We start from the raw sequence: 27,680 nt of genomic DNA, 5'->3' as shown, positions 1-27,680 counted from the left end.
ATATAAATATATCTGTTTCCTTAACTTGTCTCTGCTGTGTGCACATGATTAAGAGAAGATGCTTTTCTCTGTTTATTTTGGTTTGGCCAAGGATGTTCATCTTTTTTTTTTTGAGATAGAGTCTCACTATGTCACTCTCTGTAGAGTACTGTGGCATCACAGCTCATAGCAACCTCAAACTCTTGGGCTTAAGCAGTTCTCTTGCCTCAGCCTCCCTAGTAGCTGGGACTACAGGTGCCTGCCACAATGCTGGGCTGTTTTTTGTTGTCGTTGCCATTGTTGTTTAGCAGGCTTGGGCCAGGCTTGAACCCGCCAGCCTTGGTGCATCTGGCTGGGGCTGTAACCACTGTGCTATGGGCGCCAAGCCATATTTGGATTATGAAAGACTTTGTCTTATTTTAGGTGGTGAAACTGTAGTTCTTAATCTATAAAGAAGAATTCTCTAGGTGAATAAATAACAAAAGTACAAAAAGTTAGGAAAACATGTAAACTCAAGTTATGAGGTATTTCAAAGATACAGGCTAGTAAAAATTCTCTTTCTCACAATTTGCCACTGCCAGATCTTTTGCTTTAGGGTTTTTGTCCTTAAATTTGGAGAAACACAGAAGAGTTTGAAATAAAAGCTACTTGAGGGATGGGAGGCCTGCAGCGTCAGAAGAGGAAGAAATAGAGCAGTATTTATATGTCTTCATATAAGAACAAATATTTCCTTAAAAAGTTGTTAAAAGTTTTCAGTCCTATAAACATTCACTTTTATAGGACACATGATTGTCTGTGTGACTTCTGTTTCCAGAGGAAGGGGTTTTTTTGTTTGTTTGTTTTTAAATACTAGGAAAACATGACTTATTCAAATTAGATTTTCCACACTATATTTAGTTTTACAGATGTTTTTAGTTCTACAACTGTGGTTTACTGTATTCTGGGGAGAGCATGTATATAAAAAAAACCCAGGAAACCTTTACACCCAACTCAGACACAGTCAATTTTAACACTCCACTGTGACCTCTCAATTCCTGTAGCTTATTGCTTCCATTAACTAGAAATCCCTGAATTCTCTGTATGTAACTTTCAATGGCTAGAGTCTTTTTTCTGAATAGCTAAGTTTTAAAAGTTTCTCAAAATTTTCGATCATTTTCTGGGGCTGTTCGATCATTTAAATAGGCTGTTCTTCTAACATAACAAGACTCAGGAATTCCCAGCAAACAGATTTCATTAAGTCTAATGCATATACCACAAACATACAGATCACACATGAATATAATCTCAAACATACACAGGCATTCACTCCAGGGGTAAACCAGTAAGGGGCCAGACATACATACATGTGCAAATGTACAGTTGAAAGCAAATTACTTAAGAACCTAATGTCATTTGGATATTAAAAAGGAGCTAGGAGATAGCTCCTGTGACATTTGGTATGAAAGCCCTAGATTGCAATTTTCATGTAGAAATAGCTTCATATCACATCTCTTGAGTTTCGTATCGCACAGCAAAGAACCATGCTGAATATCATGCCGAAGATCTGAAACAGAAGGAACCATTCGTTAGTGACTTTCAAATGTGCCCTGAATTATAAAAAGGTCAGCAATTATTATTATTGGTTATAATTGACATTTGTGTATATGTTACTTAATGTTGGCTACTGGGTAAAGATTTTCATATTAACTCTACTTGAAATGTATTATTATATTGTTATCATTAAAAAATAACAATGCTGTGCTGTAAGAAAAGAGTTCTATTTCGGAATTACAGAGCAGTTCTTAATAATTCTGAAAGACTGATACTCTACTAGTTTTGGAATTTTATTTCAGGTCAATCCAAGATCTTTTATATAGTCATTTTGAAAAAGTGTTCATAACCACTTGTTTAAATATGCTTGTGGTCTAAATAGTTTCCTACTGTTAGAAAAGCTTTATGTTTTTTACAACAGTGATATGTATTAAAAAGTGGGGCATCACTTCATTCCTGGTCCACTTCCAAGTTCAAATAATGTTTAACTCAGTTTACCAAAGTATAACCGAGGTGATCGAATTGTATTACTGATTTCTTCTGCCTCATGGATAGCTCTCTGAGAAGTCAAATATTGGGGTGAAATCAACATCCACTTACATGGTTTGAACAGAAAAATGCCAAGAGATCCTTTCTTTCTGCAATCATTTCCCCCTACAATTTTGCAGAGCCTATGAAATCATCTCTGTGGGCACCATTTTATAAATTACTGTCAACATTTGTTTAAGAAATTTGGCATCATCACTCTCTGGTTCTCTCCTCAATTCCATGCTAATTCAGACTGTATAAATGCTAAATTCAACCAAATATGAATGATCAGTTGTTTTGGAAGGAGAGGGAAAGACTTAAGTAAGGGAATAGGCAGGGGAGGGATTTCAAGCTTCTGGCTGACAGGACTCAATGCCAGTGTGTGGCAGGGGAGATAGCCAATGGGCATTTGGGTTAACTAATTACACTGTGCAACTCTCACCTTATAAAGAAAAGAATTAAAGAAATGGTGGGGCTGCTGATTCAATACAGCCCACGTGGCACTTCTACTTTGCCATGGTTGTAAGATTGGTGCACCCCCTGCCACCTTTCTGTGCTCAGAAGGGACCCCTGGGAAAGAGATTTCTTCTATCATGCCTGTTGCTGACATGAGTCAGGGGAGACTGCTTCCAGAATGCTCTTTTGTTAAGATTGTAGGATTGCTAGGAGGGTCTGTTGGATACCTTCATAGTGTAGAATGTTTTCAAACCTCTTCCCTCAGGATTGTCTTTGGGGGAATTGCAGAACTGCAACCAGGCTAACCCCCGGAGCAGGTGAGGAGGGCCTGAAAGATGTCCCTGGTTGGAGGAGGGCCTGAAAGATGTCCCTGGTTGGAGGAGGGCCTGAAAGATGTCCCTGGTTGGAGGAGGGCCTGAAAGATGTCCCTGGTTGGAGGTCCTCTGAAGAGTATTTCCAACCACTGCCATACTCCTCTGTGGTCTAAATACTGAAAAGGGGAATGTATGTCCTCTGAGAACCACCAATTCATTGATTTCCTCAGAATTGCTATAGCGCCTGCCTTTAAGCCATGAGTTAACCTAGTACAGGGCTAAAGAGTGAGCACTATTTTAGCTTAGTGCCCAAACTCTAGACAATGAAAATCATCTCTGAACTGGCCTCTCTGACTCCAATCTTGCTTCCCTCCAACTTTCCTGTCCTATCCTTCTCCACTCTCCTTTCCTCCCCTCCCCTCCCCTCCCCTCCCCTCCCCTCCTTTCTTTTCTTTTCCTTTTTTTCACTGAGACAGCATTTCATCACGTCACCCTCAGTAGAGTGCTGTGGTGTCATAGCTCCTAGCAACCTCTTGGGCTTAAGCGATTCTCTTGCTTCAGCCTCTCAAGTAGCTGGAACTACAGGTGCCTGTCACAATGCTCAGCTATATTTTGGTTACAGTTGTCATTGTTGTTTGGCAGGCTCAGGCTGGATTCGAACCCACCAGCTCTGGTGTATATGGCTGGCGCCCTAGCTGCTGGGCTACAGGCATTGAGCCATCTTTTCCTTTTTTTTGAGGGGTAGTCTCACTTTGTCGCCCTCAGTAGAGTACCATGGCATCATAGCTCATAGCAACCTCAAACTCTTGGTCTGAAGTGATCCCCCCAGCCTCCTGAGTACCTGGGAGAGACTATAGGTACCCATCAGAAAGTCCAGGTAGTTTTTCTATTTTTAGTAGAGACAGGATCTTGCTCTTGCTCAGGCTGGTCTTGAACTCCTAAACTCAAATAATCCACCTGCCTCGGCCTCCCAAAGTGCTAGGATTACAGCGTGAGCCACCACAACTGGCCCTCTCCCTCCAGCTTTTCTTCCATCCTGTACCACAGGTCCTTCTGACCTTCAGTGGCTCTCTCAATGAAGCCCAGCCGCTCACAAAGACCTCAGTGATGTGACCCAATGCCCTCTCCACTGCTCTCTCTTACTACTTCTATTATACTCATCTGCTGCTATCTGTTCTTCCTGCACACTCTTCTGCACCTTAGAAGTACTGAGCCTCCTACAGGTGCCTGGATGCACCATCCTTATATCTCCTCATTTGTGCTAATTCCTATTCCTGCATTCTGTGTTTGAGAACACTCAGATTACATAGACAGCTGGCATTTATTGAGTGCAATATGCTCCAGACACTTTATATGTATTAATTTGTAATAATATTTAATATGCAATATACCATTTAATCTTCACAATAATTTTATGAGGTTGGTATATTAAATTTCCCATTTACAGACGAAGAAATGAAAAGATAGAGAAATGAAGAAAGTTTCTTATAATTGCAGCACTTGTAAGTAGTGGAGCCAGGAACTGAATCCAGACTGTGATGCCAGAGCTCACCCTGGGGAATCACTATGCTAGGCTGACTCTTCAAATCAGAGAGAGTAACTTGACGTCATATAATTTTGGATTTGCAAGAGGAGAAAGAGCCCTAGAATTGAAAATCACAGGTAGGTTAAGATTGGCAGCCTTAAAATGAAGTTATGACAATGATAAATTCAAGGTTATAATGTGGTAACAGTTGAAGTTTGTATTCTATTTTAGAGGACTAAGTGTTGATGTATTTAATTAGCTTTGTTATTAGAAGATACACTGTGACCAAATGTCCTTGTTCTTTATGAGAATTCTCTCTTGAGATTCTGCCATGTCACACGTCAACAGAAATAGATGCAAAGGTTCAAGGCTTCTTAGGGTACAAAAAAATGTAAGTTCTGGAAATTTCTCACCGTGAAACCTGCAATTCCAATACCGACAATTCCAATGAGCTGGAGCTTAACACTGATTATGGTCTCGATTTCATCAATGCAATTCTGTTTTGGAGGGAAAAAAAGTCAGGAAGAAAAACTGATCATATGTGTGAATCATTACCCTCATCCACCCCTCTCCAGCACCCCAGGGCATCCTGCGAGATTTAATCAGGTCGGCTTCTACTCATATCTGGACCTTTCCTCCTGGACAACATCATCTCGACAATCTTAGTGCAAAAGTATAGTTTAGGGGAAAAAATATACAACCATTTCCTTTTGGTTGGATTTTCCTATTTAGGCCAGTGGTTGCTTCAGGGTCTTGAAATCTGGCTGGAAGAAGCTATTTCTCTGGTATCCAAGGCATTTAAAAATTGGGGGCCTGTTTTTACTTTCAGCACAAAAAAGTGGACTAACTATGCCAAAAATAATAACCTCTTGTTTTTGTATTGTCATTTACAATTTAAAAGCCTTCCTATGTACTTGATCAAATTTACTATTCATGGTAGTCATTACCTATCAAGAAACTAAAATTCCCATACAGTTTCAAATTAAACAAAATAAAGCCTACGTTAAAGATAGCCAAGTCTTGGGAGCTAGAGGACCATTCTCTTCTACGGTGGCCGGGCTTGGTGGGTCCCTATCCTTTCATCTGTGCCCACAAAAGACCTGTGCAGGGTGGGTTCAAAGAACTTTTGTGGATGGGAGAAAAATTGCACAGGGAGTAGAATAGACCACCTGTAACCATCATTAGTTCCCACAGTTTCAAAAGCTATTCCAAGTCCTCTTAAGTGGAGGGAGGCTGGCAATCCAACTCCAGCATCTTCAGGCTGCTCAGATCCTTTTCCTTGTCACTAGTCAGCTCCCTCTGACACCCACACACTCTACATGGAACCTTCACTGCTCTCGTCTTTGTACTAACATACTTCCTTCATTCATTCATTCAACAAACATTTCTTGAGCATCCACCTAGCATGAGTCACGGGCATTAAGCCGAGATAATGGGATATATAAGGTGACCAGACGTCCCGCTTTTCAACAATTTGTCCCGCGTCCTGCGGTGTTTTTAAAAAGTCCCAATTTTTGGAAAGAATGCAGGAACGGGTGGGAGAACAGGAAGGGAATATACGGTTTTTGGCTGCCGTGTGGCTATTTTGCCAGAATATGAGTTTTATATTATTTTTGTTAATTTTATAACGTTAAACTGTAATAATAACAAATAATTACTGAGAAGTGATTATCGAGAACTGCTTATCAAAGTTTGCATTGTTGTCGGGCCCTGCCCTGTGCCGTCCCTTGCCCCGCCCCGCCCCCCCATGTTGTCCCGCCTTACTCATGTTAAAATCTGGTCACCCTAGGGATAAGGCTTCTTCTGCTGTCAGGGAGCTCACAGTTTAGAGAAAGGCACAGATCCATAAGAAATACTACATTCCAGTAACAGTTTGAAACCACTGCTCTAGACAGTGGGTCCCTCACTTACTGGCCTCTCCTTCGTGCGTGCCTGCAGCACCGCACCGTATCTATTCCGGTGCTCACCTGTCCCATTAGACCGCAAGTTCCTCGTGAGTAGGGACTTTTCCTCTTTCACCTGTGGACCCACCATGCTGAACACAAGGTAGGTAGTTGATCACTGCTGAGCTGAACTCACCGGCAGCCCTGGCCCTGGAGCCCTCTCCTTCCTCCTCCCTTGGCCTGGCTGCTCTTCCCAGTTTCCTTCTTTGGCAACTCTTCTTCTGCCTACCTTTGAATGGTGCGGTTCCCCAGGGTTCTGCCCTCATCCTTCTTTTCTTCCAAATGGGACAAATTCAAATCTATTGCTTTAAGACTCCCAAAAAGTGCTGACATGCAAACCTCTCTCCTGAGCCACAAACCAGATTTTCCAACTGCCTACTGGATATTTCCACTTGGAAGTTCCACTGGCTCCTCAAAAATTACCACTAAACTCATTTTTCCCCTTAATCGGCTCCTTCTCCTCCATTCCTTACCTCAATAAAATGACACTGTCATCTATGTAGATGGTAGAGTCAGAAACCCAGCAGCGAGTCTTCCCCCTTCTCTGATCTCTAACTGTCCACCAAGCCTATAGGTTTCACTTTCCAAATGCCCTTCTCCTCTCCATTCCTGCAGCTCGGTCTGGCTATACCACCTACCAGCTCTTGGTGACTATGGGGACAGCAGCTTTCCCACGCTGGTCTCATCCACGCATTGCTATTCATCTTCCATCAATCCCCCACACTGTCACTACAGCAAAATCAGGAAAATGTAAATCCCATCCCAGATGGCTTCCTAGGCTAACGGCACAGAGGCTAGACGTGATTCCACAAGAGTATCCAAAGCCCTTTAAGAATGGCCTTTCTTCATGGGAATACTCATCTCCCACAGGCCCCCAGGGTCCCAGCCACCAGCACTTGCTGGAGACAAGGACCTTCTCTCTTCTCCATGCCTGTGCCTGAAATATCCCACTCTTCATTTTTGTTTACTGAATTCCTATTCATCCTTCACAATCCACCCTAAGATTACTCCAGGGACACGTCCTGTGGATTCTGGATCCTCTGTCCCCAGTGAATCTGCTGTGTTCCCTCTAATGTGGCCATGACATTGCTGGCCCCCTGCTGTGTCTCCCAGCCAGACATGAACACGTTGAGGGCAGCACCGAGTCTGGCTCCCTTTATCCAGCTTGGAAAGGCCCAACAGGTGTTCAGTGGGTGATTCACGGCATAAACTGGAGCTACAATCTCGCCCATCCCCTCCCAACCAGGGCCAAACAGCATCTGTGTCGCTGTCTCCCTGTCTCTTCTGTCATTCCCACTCGCTGTACTTGTGCTTTCCCCACTAATTTCACGGAAGCTGTGTGACTAAAGTCATCGGTGATCTTCAAAGCAACTAATTCAGCAAATGATTTTCAGTCTTCATTGCTCCTTCTCTCCCAGCACTTACTGTGTGGGCAGACCACCTGCTCCCTCCGTCTCCCGAACGCCACTGTCTCTGGACCCCTCTGGCCCTCTGACTTCTGTTTCACAGCCTCTTTCTCTCCTGTCTCCTCCTCAGCCTCCCCTTCAACAGCAGTGCTGGTGCTCCCCCCTCTGCTCACCTCCCCGGGCGTTCTCACTCGCTCCTGTGGCTCTGGCTCCTGCCAACCTGTGTCTTCACCGCAGACATCCGACGCCCCACAGGCACGCAGAGTACAGATTTGACCAAAACGCACGTTGTCATCTGCCCCCAGGGCCTGCTCCTTTCCCTGTTTCACCTCTCATGGTAAGTGGAGCCTCTACCCCTCAGTCACTCCAGCAGGACCTGGAAACCTTGGTCTCCTTCCTTTCACTCACCACTTACACCCAGTAAGTTACCTGTTCCCGTTGGTTTTACCGCCTGAACCTCTCCTGAATCTGTTGCTTCCTGTCTGTCCCTACTGTTTGTGAGTTGCTGTGGCCACTCCCTTCACACCCCGCAGCCTGAGAAGTCCTCCTTCAACGCAAAACCAATTCTGTTCCTTGTCCACTGAGAGGATGGCTTCCTCCAACCCCTAGGTGTGAAATCATGCCCACCTGGTGCTCCCTGTTCCCTCGGGGCTCCTTTTTCTCCCTGGGGCTTCACACCGCCTCTGCCTCTGTTCCTGCAGGTTTCTGGGCCTGGGATGACCTTCCTTTGTCAAACTCAGCTTCAGGATCCCCTCTCTATGAAGCTTTCCTAACTCCACTGTGTTTCCAGGGCTCCGTGTACAGACTTCCCACACAGCACAGCTGCCCGTGGTTGCTCTCCAAGGCCACTCAGGCAGAAGCCATGCCTTTTTCATTTTAGAGTTTCTAGAAGCAGGTATTGTGTCTGACACGTAGTACTTCATAGTGAGACATTTATCGGCTCTGTGACTCCCAGCACTTCTCAGCAATGTGGGGCAGCCTTCTAGGGCACACATCCCCGGCTTCATTAATACCACAAACATGGAGCATTACTGCCCTCTGGGAGGGCAGTGTACATAGCCCCTGGGTACCAAGGGACTGAGACTAAGCACTGCTCCTACCTATTTAACACCGAAGAAAGCCAGGCACAGAAGCCACTGGGAGTGGGCCTCCCTGACCCCTTGGAAGTGGGACCCCATCCTCCTATCTGTACCCCAAAGGTAACAACCACCTCACTCTCTGAGTAGGGCAGGAACCTTGGTAGAAGCTCACCTTGTGTCCTAGAAGCTCCTTTGGGCATGTGGGTTGGACTTGTTCAGAGTTTTCTTTTCCACAGCACTGAAACTAGACAGTCAGAAAAGAGACTTTAGGACATGGGAGGGAGCAGCACCAGCTGCAAGTCTGGGCCTCCTGCCAAGGACTGGGGTGCCCAGGCCACGGAGCAGTTCTGAGGTCCAGTCACTACAACCCTGTTATTCCTGGAGTGAGAACGAAGAATCTCTTGATCATGCTAGCAAAACAAGAAAATGACCTCTCTAAGCTGCCGAGTTTTATGATGGGAAGTGACTCAAGGCAACCCAAACAAGGCAAGAAGCTGATTGACAGTGTCTGCGCAAATTGCTGCTGTTTAGACAGGAGTTGGGGCTTCTGGATTTCTCCTTTCAGCCTGGGAGTCATTTAACCTGCTGTGGAGCTGAAGTTTTATGAGCTTCAGGGAGGGTTCATTAGCTGGAGATGATCTGGGAAGGAGAGAAGTAGCTGAAAGATCAGGTGCGAGGACTGGCCAGCAAACAGGTGTCCTGCCTTAGCACTGGCCCTTTAAGACAAAGGCACTTGTGTATTATTTGATGTCCTTGGGGTGGCTAAGGCCAAACCATACAAACAGTGGCCACTTTCCAAGATAGCCTTGTCACAGACAAGAACTAGGTACCTAAAAACAGCCTGGGAGGCTCAGCACCTGTGGCTCAAGTGGCTAAGGCACCAGCCACATACACCTAGGGTGGCGGGTTTGAATCCAGCCCCGGCCCGCCAAACAGCAATGATGGTTGCAACCAAAAAATAGCCGGGCATTGTGGCAGGTGCCTGTGGTCCCAGCTACTTGGGAGGCAGAGGCAGAAGACTCGCTTGAGCCCAAGAGTTGGAGGTTGCTGTGAGCTATGATGCCATAGCACTCTACCTAGGGGGACAGCTTGAGGCTCTGCCTCAAACAAACAAACAAACAAAAAAAAAAAAACAGCCTGGGAGTTCATAGCCACTTCTTCCAGATCATAGTGTTTAAAAGATCAGAATGACTCTGGCCCACCCATCTCTTCTATAAGTCTTTCTTGATTAACAGTATGTAGCTCTGAGCATGCAACGGACAGAACAGTGCCACAGAATGTTCCAGAAAGGAATGTAGCAATCTCCTGTGACCCTTCATTTTACAGGGGGAGCTAAGGGGGAGGCCAGGTCCTCTTTGCTCAAGTTCACACAGCCGTTAAGTGGTGGAGCTACAGCTAGAAATGAGCTTTTCTGACGTAAAGGTCACACTTGTTCTGTTGTATCACAACGCTCCCCTTTAGGAAAGCCTGATATTTATTTGGGTTGCTTTTCCCGTGTTCATGTCTCACTCTTTTGTGTGTTTGGGGAGCATACCTTGACTTCCTCTTGTGAACTCTGTGTGGCAGGCCTCTTTCTCTTCTAGGGTTCTCTACATAATGCAAATTATGGCTCTCTAAGGGCTAAAATAGGACACTGCTGCTCAGCTTTACTGCATTTTTAATTTTTAATCCAAGTGATCAGAAAGCATCTAGTTCATACATAACCTTCAGAAGAGGTGATTTCAAGAAAAGGGTAAAGTTACTCACCGTTGAGTGGAAGGTAATGAGAGTCCCATTTCCCTTCCCCTTGTCTTTCAGGTAATCATTGTAAGCTTCTTCATACATGGTCTGAACATGCCGGATAGCCTGAAACAGTGCCAGGGAAATTGAGGGGACAGTGAGCGGAAAGTTTCAAACATTCTCCTTTCAGCAAGGAAAATCCCCTATTTCATACCCTTCAAAAGTACTGCCTTTCCAGAAGGTTAGTGGTATTTTCAGCTAATTCTACATATATGGAATGGATTACAGATTCCACAGTTCCTAAGATGCTTTGGAGGGTGGAAGGACAGACTATCCAAGAAGAGTCTTCATGGCCTAGAAAGATTCCTTAAGAGTGGAGGTTCCCAAGCCTGACTGAGCTGCAGCAGCAACAGGCCCCCAGGTTCCTGGGCTCTACTTAAGTGACTCTGACGTACAGCCAGGGCCAGGACCTCGGCAATCTCGGTACCCCACTGGTTGGAAGGACTCCATTCTTTTAATGACATGGTTTAAAAGGTATTCATCACCAAGGAGGACTTTCTACATTCAAATATAATGCACATATAAAGCTTAGAGAAGGCTTTTGCTAGTATAAAGGCATGTGATCCCTAAGTCCATACAAATCTCAAAGGATCCTAAGATACTATTCTACTTCTATATGTGGCTGAATAGAAACTAACCCATAGACATGTCAGCTACTTTTTAAAAATTCCGAAGGTGATATTTACTTATTCTCCCTATCTACCCTTTTTTAGTCTAACATAAGTCCATAAGCACGGTCTCGAGGGCGCATTACCCTGAACACAGGAAAGGTGCCATTCTCTCTTCTTTTCCACCCCGTCCCTCTCCATCCCACAGTGTGTTTGTTTTATACTCCCTAAGAAAACCACTTCCTCTCTGGGTTCTCCTGATAACCTCCCCAGAACACCTGGACTTGGGCAGCAACTCTAAAGCAGCGTCACCAGCCTACAGCTGGTCAGGCTTCTCTCAGTCTTTGGGGGTGATGTGACAAATGACAGTCTGATGAGGGATGAGAATGTATAGTTTTCCCCAGCCTTCTTTCTCAAATCTGTAATCTAACCCCTACTCCATTTTAAACTGAGGGCAATCTTAACTGGGTTTTTTTTTTTTTTTGTAAACCATAGACCACTTTATAAATCTCATGAAAGCCGTAAACTGTGAGCCCGTATGAGCATGCACACTCACATACACGCATGCTCAGTTCTGCGCACTTGTAGGTTAAAAACATTCTGCTTCAACTGTAATACTGGGGGCTATTTGGTTTCTTAATCACCTCGTGGGTACTGATACTCTCATCTTTTGCCACAAAGAGAACACTTTTAACCATCATAAAAAAACACTGTAAGTAATTTTTACTTACTACACCCTTGCCTATAAAAGCAAATACTCCAGTGGTTACTTCAGCAGCAAATATCACCAGTAGACAGGTGAAAAACTGTAGAGAAAAGAAAATACTAATTTCATTAATTTAATACCTTTTCAATTTATTTAACCTCTTTGATTCTACTTTCATCGGGAAAACATTAGGCAAGGTTATTAGTTTGAACTGAACCAGCTGAAAGCATTTGTCCCCTAGTTTCCTTTATGTAATGGCTGTGTCACTTTCATGGAGGTTCGTTCATTCATTCATTCATTCATTCAGCAATTGTTTACTGAGCATTTATCCTGCCCCAGATACTGTCTTTGGTGCTGGGTATACTATGGTGAACAAGATCAGATTCCAATATCTGGGTTATCATGGACCTTATATTGGATAGAGGAAGATATGATAAGTAAGTAAAGGAGGAAGAACGTGAAGAAGACATTTTCACACAGTGATATAGAAGTCTTAACACCTAGAATACTGTCTGGCACCCACATACTCAATAAATTCTTGATGAGACCAGGCACAGTGGCTCATGCCTGTAATGAGCAGAGCAGCCCCACTTGCCACCAGCTGGGTCTAGCCTGTGAGCAGGTGACTCTGCCCACAAACCACACTCAGAGGAGCCCCAGGAAGCCACTTAAATGCCAGCCAGGCTCAGGGGTTCCCCACAGAGGCAGAGCATCAGCTCCCCGCCCTCCCTGCCCTGGTTTCCAGGTGACTGGAAACCCAAACAAGAAAACCTTCATGATCAGAAAAGGCCTATAAAGACATCAGTCTCAGCACTTTGGGAAGCTAAGGTTGGAGGATTGCTTGGGGTCAGGAGTTCAGGACCAACCTTGGCAACATAGTGAGACCCACCTCTACAAAAATAAAAAAAGTTAGCCAGGCACGGTGATGCATGCCTGTAGTCCCAGCTACTTAGAAGGCTGAGATGGGAGGATCTTTTGAGCCTCAGAGTTGGAGGTTGCAGTGATCTGTGATGATGCCACTATACTTCAGCCTGGGCAATACAGTCAGGCACTGTTTCTAAAACAAACAAATAAACAGACAAACAAAAATAACTGAAACCCAAAACCCAAACAAGAGAACCTTCATGATCAGAAAGGGCCTATAAAGATATGGATAAAATCAGGAGACAGAGCATCACTGAGTGGGCCTGGGCTTGGGGAAGGGTGTCACACGAGACTTCATGGTGGAGAACGGCTTCTCCGAGGAGAGGGGGTGCTGGTGGCGGTGTCATTCTGGGTGGATTTCTGTTGGACTTTTGGGTTTGCTCTGATCAAACTAAGTTCAGTGACAAGACAGAGACACTCAGCAACAGGGGAAAGAAAGAAAGAATGGCTGGCTAAAGAAAAGCCAGAAATTTCACACAGCAAGAGATCAGAGGCAGTAACCTGAGATTATAACGAGTAATGAGAAATGAGAGACTGCCTAATAAAACTGCTGCTTCTGACTCCCCATGGAGGAACGCACACACTTTCCCTGCTCCCTCTGCTTCCTTTGCCTGGTTCCTCCCAGGCTATGTCGGTGTAGTACGTGTAACAGTTAATTGAAATTATTATTATTTTTTAAACAGAGGTTGCTTATTGAAATAAGACTGACAGGGATATTTGGTTAAGTTATTCACTTTAAGCAGAAATGCTTCGATTATAGAGAACAGCACTTCCCTGGCTATAGGAATATTTTAGCTGCTTCACCCACCCAAATAATAAAAATATTATTTTTAAAATAATAATCATAATCACGCCTTACAATTACTAAGCACTTTTCCTTTCAAAACATCTTTACACCTCACTTTCCCCCCTACTTTTCACATGAAGCAGGGACAGAGATAATATTATTCTTATGGAAGATAAGGAGAAAGCAAGATTCAGGGAGTGTGCGCCAAGGTCTCTAAAGTCCAGGGAGGAGCTGGGGCTGGGCTGGGGCTGGCTGTCCCAACTGTCCTCAGACTGGTTCCCACCCCACTATCCCCCCTCCCCGCCCCGGGTACCCCATGCCCCACTTACTGATCCCAGCACACACTGCGACTCCCGCATGGCTCCACAGCACCCGAAGAACCCCACGGCCATCATCAGGGCCCCGGCTCCAACCAGAACATAGAGGCCTGTGGGGAGAGGTGAGAGACCACTGAGTGCCCACTAAGAAAACAGCCTGGTGCTCGGCCCCTAACGCGGCCTCCTCCATGACCCAGCAGGCTCAAGAGTTTGGCCTTGCAGAACACTTTGCTGGTGCTGTGAGTAGGTCCTACAACTACCTCCAGGATTTAAGGGTCTGGACCCCCCAAAGTTAAGAGTCTTGCTCAAGACCATGGAACTGCTGGTTGGCAGAGCTAGGACAAAAATACTAAAAAGCCAGCTCACAGGACTTCATCCTGCCCCTCCAGCAGCAGTGGCGGCCTTAATTTGGGTAGAGATTTTACTTACGCCTTAAGTCAGGCCTCAGAAACAGTTGTGGCAGAGAAAAGGGCAGAAACCAGAAACTAAAGCTAAGCTTTTTCTTATTTCTTGCTCTGACTCTGAGATAAGTCAGAACCCAACACAAAACACCGCACTTGACTTGCACTGAGTAAAGCTCATAGCCTCCAGGTCATGTTTGGTATTTCACTCCTATGAGTCACCTGGAAACCAGAGGGGGGTGGCTGGTGCCCTGCCTCTGTGGGGAACCCCTGAGCCTGGCTGGCATTCAGGCAGCTTCCTGGGGCTCCTCTGAGTGTGGTTTGTGGGCAGAGTCACCTGCTCACAGTCTAGACCCAGCTGGTGGCAAGTGGGGCTGCTCAGCTTCCTGCACCAACCAGCCTGTCCCCAGGGTCCCTTTCAGGGCTGGCCAGGCCCTGTTGCTCAGCCCTCCTGAGCCAGGTATCTATCCTGCCATCCAGGTCTGGACTTCCTCCCATTCCTGATTCTCTAAGAATAATTTCATGGGGGAATGGATGTAGTGATGAGAGAAATGACACTATATTAAAAATAATAGTATTGTTAGCCCCACTGTCTAAACATCTTCGTGTGTTTAGAAATGTCTTTCTCTGTGTTTCAATGTCTTCAAAGCTCTTTCATTTCCGTCATCTCATGGGCTCCTCAAAAACAAGCCGGCTAGGTGGTTAGGTAAGGCGACTATGATTCTGCTTTACACACAGGGGAGAGGCGAGAAGGCTGCAGCGGACCGCAGCCTGGAGCCCTGGCCCCCTCCCCGCCCTCCTCTCCAGCTTCCCTTGGAAGCAGGTGGAGTGCAGGGGCAGCAGCCACGCCGCATTCAGTCCCCTCCCAGAATGTCTCCGGGAGCCACCTTCCTGCTTGAAGTGCCCACCGCCACCATTGCTGCTGCAGCAGCCGCTACACAGAACAGTGTGCAGATTCTACAGAGCCGCAGCCGGGGGGCCGCCCTCCCTAAAGGCCTGTCCACCGCACCCCCCAGCCACGGGGCCTTGGCACGGTCTGACCAGGCCCTGCTCTCTCCCCCGCTGCTCCTTGCCAGGGTCTCACATTCGTCTCTCTCAGTAGATTTCAAGTCTGCAAACAAACCTGCCTGGAATATGCCCATCGCAAGGCAGAATTCCCCAGCAGTGTTTAAGCGAGTAAAAAAGGAGAATAAACCAAATCGGTCTGGACTGTCACTGCCTAGAGACACCGGGTATGTGCCGGGGGACGTCTCAGCAAACATCCCGAAGCCACCTCAGGGCTGGACTCTCCGGGTCAAGCAGACGAAGATGGCTGCTTCGCCCCGAGAACGTCTGCAATACAGGAAAATGGGTTCACCTGAGGCCAGGGCTCAGCCGGAGGGTACCGGCGGGTAAGGAGGGTGCAGCTGCTCCCGCTGCCAACCAGGCTGCTTGGTCCCTCACAGCCATCCATGACTTTCGGAAATAATGAGCTTTCCAAGAAAATTCACCTGCTTGAACACCAGCCCATTCTCAGACTATCACGGTAAAAACAACGTGAAACCGCCCTCCGGGTCGCTCCTGAGCCAAACGCGTTTGGTACATGTGGGGCTCGTGACTCAGCCCCACTCCACAGGGGCACTGGCGGTGGGGACTGAAGGGAAAATCAGAGGAAATTCTACAGAGTGGCAAAATTTCTTGGGCCTGCTGAATCCAATCCCACATCTGGTCACCGTGCTCTGCACAGCACTGGTGGCTTCCAAGGGCACCTTATCCTGTTGTGGTCTGCCCCTCAAAAACAGCAGCGAGTGAATGAATTAGTTTACAGCCACATTTTAATTCCACGATGGTTTCTGTGGAGCCCTCGTCTTCCCGCAGAAGCATGTGTGACAAGGGTCTGACCTATTTCCAAAATCCCTCATGCTTTCTGAGTCCTAGTTCCCTTGATTTGAAAAAGAGAAAAACTTTGAAACTGCGCTTTTGTCATTAACAGCTGGGCTTTGGGATACCAATGATCTCTTGTGACAAGCCACCCACAGCAGCTTTCCCTGGGACACCATATTTTCTTATTTTTAAATTATTATAAATTATTATTATATTTGTACCTTTTATAGGTATATAATAGTTGTACGTATTTGGGGGGTACATGTGATATTCTGATACATGTATATAATGTGTAATGATCACATCAGGATAATTGGGATGTTAATGAACATCTCAACCATTGTTCTGCCCCTCCGCTCCCCTCCCCTCTTCTCCCTTCCATTCTCTTTCCCTGCCCTCCCCTCCCCTTTTGGTCTCTCCCCTTCTTTCCCCTACTCCCCCCTCCCCTCCCCACCCCTCCCCTTCCCTCCTATTGCTGGAGTACAGTGGTGTGACCGCAGCTCACTATAGCCTCTTGGGCTCATACAATCCTCCCACCTCAGCCTCCGTAGCAGCAGGGACTACAGTTACCTGCCACCACACTTGGTCAAGTAAAAAAAATTTTTTCTTGCTACATTGCCTGGTCTTGAATTCCTGGCCTCAAGTGGTGATCCCATCATGGCACTGGGATTGTAGGCTTTAGCCACTGCTCCCAGCCCATTTATCTTTTGTGTTAACAACATTATAAACATTTTTTTCTAGCTATTCTGAAGTATATAATAAATTATTAACTATGATTTCCCTACTGTACTATTGAATACTAGAACTTACTCCTTTTATCTAACTGTTTTGTACCTGTTAACTGTCTGCCTCCCTTTGTCCCCCCATCCCCTTCACCTCCTAGACTCTGGTAACTACCATTCTCCTCTCTACTCACATGAGATCAATTTTTTAGCTCCCACATAAGAGTGAGACCATGATAGATTTGTCTTTTTGTGCCTGGTTCATTTCACTTAACAGAATTACCTCCAGTTCCATTCTTTTGCGGCAAATAATCAGATCTCATTCTTTATTGTGGCTGAAGATATTCCACTGCATGTAAGTACCACATTTTCTTTATCCATTCACCTATTAATGACACTTAGATTGATTTCATGTTGTGGATGTCATGACTAGGGCTGTGATAAAGATGGGAGTGCAGGTATCTTTTCAAGATACTGAACATATACCTAGCAGTGGGACTGCTGGGTCATATAATTGTTCTGTTTCCAATGGCTGTACATTCCACCAACAGTGTATAAGCATTTCCCTTGTGCCGTCCTCACTAGCATGTTATTTATTTTATTTTATGAGACAGAGTCTTACTCTGTTGCTCTGATGCCATGGATACAGTGCCATGGCATCACAGCTCACAGCAACTTCAAACTCTTGGGGTTAAGTGATCTCCTGCCTTAGCCTCCCAGTAGCTGGGACTACAGGCATGTGCTCCAATGTCCAGTTAGTTTTTCTATTTTTAGTAGAGATGAGTTCTCACTCTGGCTCAGGCTGGTCTCGAACTCCTGAGCTCTGGCAATCCACTTGCCTCAGCCTCCCAGAGTGCTGATGATATCGGATTTTTGATACTGAATTTCCAGGCTCTTGGTCTCGGCGGTTCGAAGAATGAAGCAACGGACCACAGGAGAGGTTTTATTCAACAGGTATAAGTGTTACAACTCTCACAACAAGCCAAACTTCCTTGCAGAGCAGGACCAGTAGTAAGATAGGTTTATATACAAGTGTTACAGCTCTTACAAAGGGGCAAACCTCCTTGCAAGTGTTTATAGCTCTTATAAAGGGGCAAATCTCATAGAGCAGGATACAAGTGTTACAGAGCCAAATCTCTTTGCTCTTCTGCTCTTTCTCCTGAGATCTGCGTTTGGGCTCTTTACTTAGGGGCTTATATAGGGGCAATTGTCCAGTGAGCTTCAGGTCTTGAAAATAGACCAATCATGAGTAGGTTTTAAAAATGGACCAATCAGGGATGCACTGGAGGAATTGCCAGAAGTCCACAGTGAGGAGACAGCACGGTGCCAGTGTCTTCCCGGCTTGCTCCTGTCCGGTTCTTTTGGCTAGTGGAGCCTCTGTTGGGGGAGGGAAGCCCCCCCACCCACTTGCCTACACTCCAGCTTGCTGGTTCCTCTGCTGGCTGCCGCCCACACAGCCAAGACAGAGGCAGCAGGTCCTCCAGCCCCACTTGGCTGAGCTGGTGGGGGTGTCACTTGTCTGGTATCACTGAGATTACAGGCCTGAGACACTGCACCCGGCCAGCATCAGTTATTTATTTTCTTTTTGATAATAAGACATTAATTCTGAGATCTGGGGCCCTTTCTTCCCAGACAATCCTATCACTTTCTTCTTTCTCAGGTTTCAGATACACCTTTTTAAGCCCCACAGCATGGAAATGAGAAAGGGCCTCCTGAAGGCCTACCAGCATAAATTTATTGGAAAATGCCTCCTCCTTTTTGGTGACTGGATGTGGTCATCAATTTCAATGGCTTTTTGGCAGCAGATGGTTTTTACATAACTATTTAGCAGCTACAAATTTTTTTTATGCCTCTGTATAGAAACTCTCTCCCTTCCAGTTTCCCCTGAATGCACATAATTATGTAAATATCTAGAATGTTCGGTGGAACTGTGTGCTTGGAAAGGGGAAGGACTTGAGTTCTTTCTGAATAGCAGCAGCAGCAGCAGCTATGGATCACTGAGCACGCCTCTAACTGCAAACCATGTCTCAGGGAGTCCACTTCTTGGCAGGGTCAGCCTGCTCTGGGTGGCCTCTGTGCTTGAGAGACATCATCTCAAGACCCTGCAGGCTAAGAAGTCTCAGTGCTATACACGAGTCTCTCATTTCCATTCAATGGCATCTAAACCCCTTCTGTACCTTTCCTCCCCACATTCTCCCAGGTAATCGTGCCCCTCTGCGGAGGCCCCTTCCTCGGCATGCCCTCATTTCCCACAGGCGGAGTATTTCTTCTTCAAAATGCTTGGGACTACAAGTGTGTTCCATTGCAGATGCTTTTGGATTTTGGAATATTTGCATTGTACGAGTTGAGCATTCCTAATCTGGAAACCCCAAATCCAAAGTTCTCCAACAAAGCATTTCTTTTGAATGTCACGTCAGCATTCAAAAAGTTTCAGATTGGGGGTAATTTTGAACTTCCCAATTAGGAATGCTACACCCATAACAACAGTAGCCAATATTTATTGAGGGCTCAATATGCAGCTGGTATAGCATTTAGGTATGTTCATATTTCAAAGCTGAGGCATTTGACACCCCAAGAAATTAAGTGCTTTACCTAAGATTGCATGAGCTGGAGAGGGACAAAATTGGAATTGAACCAAGGGTTTAATTCAAAGTGCAACCCTTTGCTCCCAGCTACAGTTTAAGTAGGAACTCAGAACACTGGCTCTCTTAGCTAGAAACTAGTTCATTTGTGATTTACAAATGGTCAGAGGGTTCATCCTCTTGCTTTGAGGAAAGCACTCAGGAAATCTGGAATTGACGATTTCTGGGTTCTCCCCTGAAAGTGCAGGGCTGGGAGCCAGAAATCCAGGCCTGCCAGCCACGGCTTTAGGTCAGCTTTGTTATCCACAGTATGGAAACGATTATCTCCTCCAACTCCTGGTGAAAAGGCTTTGGAGAAACTGTCAGGACAGTGTAAGCTCCAGTACCTTGCTGTTACTCAGCTACTGAGACTGTCTGGTACACCTGAGAACAAGCAGTGAAAACTATTGCCAGGGTGGGTCAGAGTTTTCTAAAAGGCAAGCTAGCCCCTGAATGTTCAGACTGGAAGGCTTTCCTTACACACAACATCCAGCCACGGTCAAAGCTGGGCTCAGAGACTGAATTCGGCAGGGAGAGATAGCTGCAGTCAGGCTGCCATCCTGGAGACCTGAGGAAAGAACCTGCTGATACTCTCTGCACACAGACATGACTTCATGTGGCACGTCTGGCACAGCATCTCCAGCTTCTGCAGGGCTGTGGAGATCACTCCCCACCTTGGAGTATCTGCCTACCCAAGAGGCAGGCCAGAGAGAGAGGGTGGCAGGAAGTCAGATGGGCAGGGTGCTGGAATTTGGAAGATGCAGGGGCTTCTCCCAAGAGTGCCCTGAGAAGAGATGAGTGGCCAGGAAACCATGAGCAACCCCAGCCCTCCTGAGGCCAGCTCTACTCCTGCCAGGTTCTCCCTTCTCCACCTTAGCAGCCAGTACACACAGAGACCCCAGATGGGCCTACAGGCCTCGGCCTGGACCCAGAGGTCCTTGAGAAGAATCAGCAGGTGACGGTCTGACCACCATCCCTCCCTGTCCTCATTTCCCATTGCTGAGTCCTCCTGCCTTGTCCCAGGATCTGCCATTGCCTGGCTCGGAAATCAAGTCTGATCTTTATCACAGGAGGGGCAAGTCTCTCCATCACCAAGGAGAGAGAATGAAGGATGCCAGAGAAGAAAGCATCCTCCTAAATATGGGAAATTTCTCTTACAAAGTACGGGCGATCATCTACCCAGAAGGAGGCAGGTATACAAACAATGTGTCTTCCTGGAGTGCCTTTCAGAAAGAAGCGTCTCAGCTGGGAGGTGCTATATCTTTAAGCACTACTTGAGGCCAGATATAGTGGCCTATAATCCTAGCACTTTGAGAGGCTAAGGCAGGAGAATCACTTAAAGCCAGAAGTTTGAGACCAGGCTGGGCAATTTAATGAGACCCTTGTCACGCTCACACACACACAAAACCCAAAACAAAACAAAACAAAACAAAACAAAACAGAAAACCTAGCTCTAGTCCCAACTGCTTGGGAGACTGAGGTGGGAGGATAGAGGAAGTAGAGGAGGTAGAGGCTGCAGGGAGTTGTGACTGTTTCACTAAATAGTGCTTTGTGACATGGAGTGAGATTTTCCAAAAACTGGGACTGCTTCTTTCTTAAGGCCCTATTACCATACCCTGTGTGCTACTTAAGTCCATACATGGTGTCCTGGCATATTTTTCATCTTGTTTTATTGCTAAAGAGCATTTCTTATTTAGAAAATGATTTACTGAATTATTTCTTGAAACTAATTCTTGGTAACTATTTATTGAAGAAAAATTTTCTACAAACATGGATGTTGCTCTTTTTATTTATAGTATAAGAAATATTTGCAGTGGAGAAAAGGTCTCTGACTTCACGGACTTCTTGTCGCCACTGTCCAGAGAGGCAAGATAGAGCAAGCGCTGGCCCAGGTCAGCAGACCTGAGGTCGGGGCCAAGCTTTACCAGAGGAAATGGGAAGCCATGGCTGACCGCCAGTCCCAGCTGCCTACCCTCTGTCTTTAGTTTTCTTATTCTACCTGGTGCTAAGTTCCTATGACAACCCACACCCCTAAATAGTGAGCACCAACCATGACCATCTTCACCACCAGCCACTCTGAGGTGGCTTAGAAGGAGATGTGGCTGAAGAACTGAGGGCGGGTAAAACCACATCCCTGCCCCTCACCACCAAGGCCCTGCTTGGGGGCTGTTGCTTTACCTACCCAGGACTCATTTCTTCATTTTTTGTATTAGATAAAAGAAGCTCCTGTATTCTCAGTCCTTGTGGTTGAGAAGGCTGACTCAGCTCATGCGCCAAGGTAAGCACAATGCCCAGGGGTTCACCAACAACTGGCCACTAGAGCCCATATTGCCAATGGAGTTAGGCACAGGACTGGAGTTGAATTTGCTGGAATGAAAGAAGCACGCTCTTCTACTGGGGTTACTCCAGAGACGGAGCCTAGAGCCACGGGTAGCCGTTCTATCACGTGGAGAGGAAACCTGCCTAAAAATGGAGCCAAAGGAAAGCAGGGCCAAGAGGTGGCTACAGAACGGGCTCCGCTCACATCACCTGAGTCCCTGAGACTGGCGCTAATCTCGGACCTGTCAGTTATGTGAATTAATAAATTTCTATTTTGCTCAAGTCAATTTGAGTAGGAGTTGGTGATGTACAATAGGAAGAGTCCTAGGAGTTTTGTAAAGATACGACACAACCACTCATTCCTCATTTCTCAGGCACTGTGCACACGGCTTTGGTTTAGATTAGGAAACAGCATCAGGAATGTTTGGATGGAGCTAGTTCAGCTTCCCACTCAACACAGGAATCTCCTGAACTGATAAATGCCCAATTCTGATTTTTGCTACATTACTGGTTAAATACCAACATGAAGGTGAGCGCTCACTTTAATCTGTAGGAGTCTGTCCCATTTTTTTGATTTAATAAATTATTAGAAACTTTTTCTGACCTGTGAAATTGCTGTCAGCACTTTGTTTCTGGAGCAACAGACAGCAACCCCACTGCCCTCTCTCTGGCTGTGCAGGAGGCGCCCTGCTCACTCCTGGAACTCACGTATCCACCTGACACCTGTGGATTATTACGCGTAGGCTCAACTCTATCACTGCTCAGTCTCGCCACTGTCATTTCTGCTGTCCCTGAGTTTGGTTAGTTAGGCTTAATAATGGTGAATACAGTTTTTTCTTTCTGCCTCTCTCCTCGTAATTCCTACTGGTTCCGCTGTGGGTGATGTTCTTATTTATTCAAGCCTGACAAGGTCAATGACCCATCATATTTGTTTCTGTCCTCTGTCTCCCCTTTTATTCCACTGCTGCTAGAATAATCTTTTTTTTTTTTTCCTTTTCAGAATAATTGTTTATGTGTAGTGCAGATCAGGTTCTGCCCCAAGCTCCAGATGATCTGTCTAACTGCTTACAAAATTAACTGATACTCAAGGCCCCCAAAACTTGTCCTTGCTCCCTCCCCCATGTTCCTAATCGTACTCCCCACCGTGTCTGAATGCAGTGCATTCCAGCAACAGCCCCTGGTGCAGTCTGGGTGAGCTGACTGCTGCCTAGTCGACATTCCCACGCTTTTCTGCCCCTCAACCTTTGCAGACCCCATTCTCCTTCCTCTCTGTTGATTACAGTCCAGTCTAACTAGCTGTAAATGTAAATAAAAACTAACTCTAATGCTAGTTTTTAAATGACCTTTAATACACCCACTGCTAAAAACCCTTGGTCAGCATTTAGTGACACATTGGTTTTATTATAATTTAAATTATCAAGCCTGTGAGTCTTTTCAAATGTATTGTAAGTTACATGGGGTCAATTACAGGGTTCTTATGCTTTTTTGCGTGACCCCAGAGCCCAGGACCATAACTACTGGCTGCTGGATTATATTTAGGTTATATTGATAGGTTACTTTTTTTTTTTCTCAAGTAGAGGGACTGGCAAAAAAATGGAAAGAATAGAGGCATTCCTGCTTGAATACATAACCATACTTACATGAAAACAAATATTTAGTGACATCTAAAAAACAAAAATAGCCATGGAGAGACTTTTAAATAGACAGGCACTGATTATCATTGACAGGGATACGGCTCCTCTTAACTGTTTCTCATATAACCTTCGATGGTTTTTTAAAACGACTTTTCTTTACTATTGCTTAAAGATGTCAGTTTAATCTCAGAAAAAATTCATCATAGAAATTTAAATTCTCCAAACTTGGTGGGGAGGGTGGGGAGGTGGCAGGTTTAAGGCAGTTACCACCAAAAAGCAAGGATTTGTGAATGTAACTGAATGGGTTGATGTTTTCCCACTTTCTGGTTCTTCTAACTAAGGGTGGACTCCTCATTAAACTAAAGGCATTTAGTGAAAATGCCATTTGCTGAAAAGTTCTAGAATAATACCTGAGGAAGATAAGATGAATAGGGTTCCACAGCAAACCCAATAGTACGTAAGAGTAGACAGACTAAGTGCTACCCCCAAATTCCAAGATTCCTAAATTTTAGGAGCAAATGATTCCCACTGTTTCATTGGGACTGATATGTTTGGACATCAAGTAACTATTGACCTCAGAGTAGGGAAAGAAAATAAGGCTCAGCCTGAGCATCTGTTGTAAATGGTTGGGGAGAGGGGGGTTAAGAAGACTCCCCCAGGAGCGTCCTGAACAATTACCCATATTCTCCATGGGCAAGGAAAAAGATGGTAGCTGCCTGCCATATACTGGCCAACCCTCATTAAGACTCATGAAAAAGGCCCTCCCTAACTCAGTCCATCGAAAACCCACCTGTCCTGCCACGTCCCATTCAAGCCCAGTGAGCCCTGAGCCTGTGCCACCAGTCCCCACTTCTTAATTCAATTGCTTGTCTGGACCACTTGTGTGGCACCTGCCATACACTGTGACTGTCATCTGGTATTGATTACAGAACATTTCTCCTATATACATCTACACAGGCAAGAATCCCATTGAAGTGGGTTTGAACCTTTCTGTGGTCAATCCAGTGAGCTCTGAGCTGTGGCTGAGCTAAAACTGAGTTACAGCCCATGGGTTGCAGCTATGAAATCAGCAGTTCCAGAATGCCAGCGGCATGGAGGTGTGTTCCTTCCATCGCCTCCCTTTGCCTGCTTCTTTGCGTCTGCTGGATGGACACACTGACTCCTGGAGGTGACGCAGGATGAGGACAGGTTGAACTCATCCTCGGAGCACTCAGGGCCAGGATAGGAGAATGTGTCTGGGGAGGTTTTCAGAGCCAAGAATCCCCCAAGGAAGAACACACCAAATGTGTGTGTTTGCTTTTGGAAGGAAGCGTGTGCACCACCAAACCACGTGGGTGGAAATGGGCATTTCCTTGTTTACTCTACTGCAGAATCCCCCACTTTTCCTTGTCATAAAACCCCAATCTTGTCCAAGAGTCAAAGTCCAAGTGGCATGGGCCACTCCTGGTCCCCTGTTAGTCAGAACCAGCTATAGCCGCTGTAGTAATCCTCCTCCTGGCCGTGCATGGTGTGGGCAGGAGAGCACAGTGTAACTCTGGCCAATTAGCTACCCTCATAGGGTTAATGCATTGGCAATGTCCGAAAAGGTTTTATTCATTCCTAAAAAGGGCCGTATTCCATGTAACTTCCTTTTTTTTGCAGTGTAAGAATTTGATGTTCGGAGCCACTATTGCTGTCTTTTAATCATGGAGGTGAGGCCTGAGGACAGAGCGAGGACGGCAGAGTCGGGAGAGGGAAGAAACCAGCTCCCTGAGCCCTGAACTAATTCAGGAAATCCCACACCTCCACACTTCTTTGACCAATTTTGAGCTGTACTTTTCTTAAGATTTTAACAATTCTGAAATGTAACATCTTAGGCTGCATCTTTTATGGCATGACATAGTCAAATTGGCAGCATTTTTTTCTTTCTTAATGAAATCCAAAATAATTGGATGTTTTACAAAAAGCTGCATCGACGATTTCACGAACTGTGAAATGTCCTTATTGTTAGTTGTCTTTAGCAGGTTTCCTGTTACCTTCCTCTGATAGTTTCCCTGGTGATCGGCTCTTCTCCTCAGAGGAGGATGCTGTGTGGGAGGAGTCTTTGGTGCCCACCCTTCATCAGCACATGGTGGAGACAGTCCAGAGGGCGGCTGGACTCTCTCCTGGGGGAGACTCTTGTCTTCCTGGGATTTGGAGCAAGTCGCCTGTGCAGGACCTGCTTCTCCCCAGGCAGCATCACTGAAGTAACTGAAGCTTACTCTATGGCTGGTGCAGATCTTAAAATAACCAGTCAGATGGGGGTGTCACCTATAATGACAATGGTCTTGGGCTTTCTGAAATCTAGAGTCCAGGCCCACCTAGTGGAGGTAAGAAAAGACCACAGGAGAGGGCCACAAGTGGGTCAGCTAAATCCAGGGCAGCAATGCTCAGCCCCTGCCGATAGTACAGCCTCAGAGTAGCCGGCGACTCCTCAGCCCTTCCCACTGCTGGCCAGAGGCAGGGCTATGCCCCCTCCCCACCACAGCCTCTCCCCCTGCCCTCCTCGGGGGTAGAGGGGCTGAAATTAGCACCTCCAAACCTTGAGATTTCACTCTTCATTTTGAGTTATGTTTCCACTCTAAATAATTTAAAATATAAGATCACAAAATAAATGACTTGGGAGGGGCCCCTGTCACCCTGGATAGACTAGTGAATGACAGGCTTGTGGTGTACCCATCTTACTCAGGGGGCAAAGGAGAGTCTTCTAATTCTTTGAAATGAATTTTAGTTATGTTTTCTAGAGAAGTTCTGTTTTCTCTTTCATTGAGAAGAAAAGCTGCAGTTCAATCTTGCTGGCTCTGGCCTTCCCTTGTTTTGGAGAGCAGAAGATGGACCTTGTAAGGGGTAGAGGGGAAGGGTAACCAGCCCTCCCACCCGACCCCACTGGCCGGTGCACATCTCTCAGGGCAGGTGCAGCCTACAGGGCCACAGGTGTTGGCTCCTTTCCACCTCTTTCCCATCCCTCTGCCCCTCCCCCTCCCACTCAAGTTCAAGTGCAGGTTCTGTTCTAAGCCTCTGGGCAGACCTAACCTGGGCTAAAGCTAGGAAAGCCGAGTCACTCACCCACATAGAAATACTCTGGGGACTTGTCCTCTGATGACAAATCCTTTATGGTGCCTCCGAACCGAAACCATAGCCCAAAAGCGATGACGGCCGATCCAGCCAGCTGGAAGGTAAACAAGAGGGTGTTTATAGTGGGAGGGGACAGTGTGCACAGATGTAAAAGCAGGCCCTGGCACAGAGTGCTGCAGGCTGGCTGGGGCCACCCTTTTAGAATTTACCTAGCCCACCCTTTAAGTTTTATAGGGGAGGAAGCAGAGGCTTAGAGAGGAGAGAAGAGGTGTTCAAAGCCCTTTAGGCCTCTGATGGGATGTTAGAACTCGGCTTTCCTGATCCTGAGGACAGGGTTTCTCCACCCTGCCAGGATGCCCTGCGGTTATGGGCACACACAGCACAGCTAGCAGGCATCTCAAAACAATGCTACCAGAGTGTTTCCCCTGGAGGGCACCTGCCCGCTGTCTCATTGTCCTCTGCGGGGCGCACTGGACCTCCTCTCCAGTTCCACGGTGAGAGGTGCTTATGTCTCAGCTGCCAGGTCACCAAGAGAAAGATGAACTCCAAGACCCCACTTTTCTAAATTGGCAGAAAATACACCAACCTCAGCACCCACCCACACCTCATGAGTACACAGTCCCCAATTAGTAAGCCACTTTGGAGGTGTCTGTGACCCTGGCTCCCCCCAGTTCTACATGTCACTGCCCTGCCTGGGGCTGGGTTTGAAGGCAGGGAGGGAGGCAGCCCGGTCATTTTTTTTTCTTTTCTTTTTTGGTTGCTATTTTGAGTTTCCATGGAAAGTGAGGAAGGAAAAAATAATTTTCTGAAAAAGCATGGTCTGTGTGCCGTGTGGCTCATGGAGAGGCTGAGTGGCTGGCGCGGGCAGCACTGGGCAGGCTGGCGGCTGGTAGAGTCATCACCGGCTTCCTCTCCTTCTCCACTCTGAAGGCTTTTGTGAGGCTCAGCATGGAAGCAGAAAGCCCTTTCTGCCATCACAGGACTGTCACAACTGCAAGCCAGAAGGCTGGAGCCAGGGTGTTCTCTCCACAAACACCACTGTTGAATTTCACTGTATCATTCAATCGACAGACACGTACTGGGCACCTTCTGGGCTCACGGCACTATGGGAAAGTAAGCAGGGAGGTAAAAATAGCCTCCTGACTC

General features: G+C 46.3%; 1 protein-coding gene across 3 annotated transcripts in view; it reads right to left on the bottom strand.

Annotated features, from left to right (window-relative positions):
* Window positions 1-302: 302 nt before the first annotated feature.
* TSPAN2 (tetraspanin 2) overlaps window positions 303-27,680 on the bottom strand; it is a 41,609-nt gene continuing 14,231 nt past the window's right edge. Inside the window, exons 2-8 of one of the 3 annotated variants that reach the window (XM_003793829.3) lie at window positions 26,526-26,628; window positions 13,894-13,991; window positions 11,879-11,953; window positions 10,507-10,605; window positions 8,933-9,004; window positions 4,746-4,829; window positions 303-1,522 (exon numbers count right to left, since the gene is read on the bottom strand). In XM_003793829.3, the coding sequence (XP_003793877.1) occupies window positions 1,457-1,522; window positions 4,746-4,829; window positions 8,933-9,004; window positions 10,507-10,605; window positions 11,879-11,953; window positions 13,894-13,991; window positions 26,526-26,628 (597 nt within the window). In that variant the 3' untranslated portion in view covers window positions 303-1,456. The remainder of the gene's footprint in view (window positions 1,523-4,745; window positions 4,830-8,932; window positions 9,005-10,506; window positions 10,606-11,878; window positions 11,954-13,893; window positions 13,992-26,525; window positions 26,629-27,680) is intronic. The other 2 variants (XM_012807630.2, XM_012807629.2) reach the window with 2 other exon arrangements.

Source organism: Otolemur garnettii, unplaced genomic scaffold (assembly GCF_000181295.1).
Source record: "Otolemur garnettii isolate 467f Iridium unplaced genomic scaffold, OtoGar3 scaffold00073, whole genome shotgun sequence".
Taxonomy (NCBI): domain Eukaryota; kingdom Metazoa; phylum Chordata; class Mammalia; order Primates; family Galagidae; genus Otolemur; species Otolemur garnettii.
The sequence above is the reverse complement of the archived record's forward strand: the minus strand, read 5'-3'. Positions and strand labels throughout refer to the sequence as shown.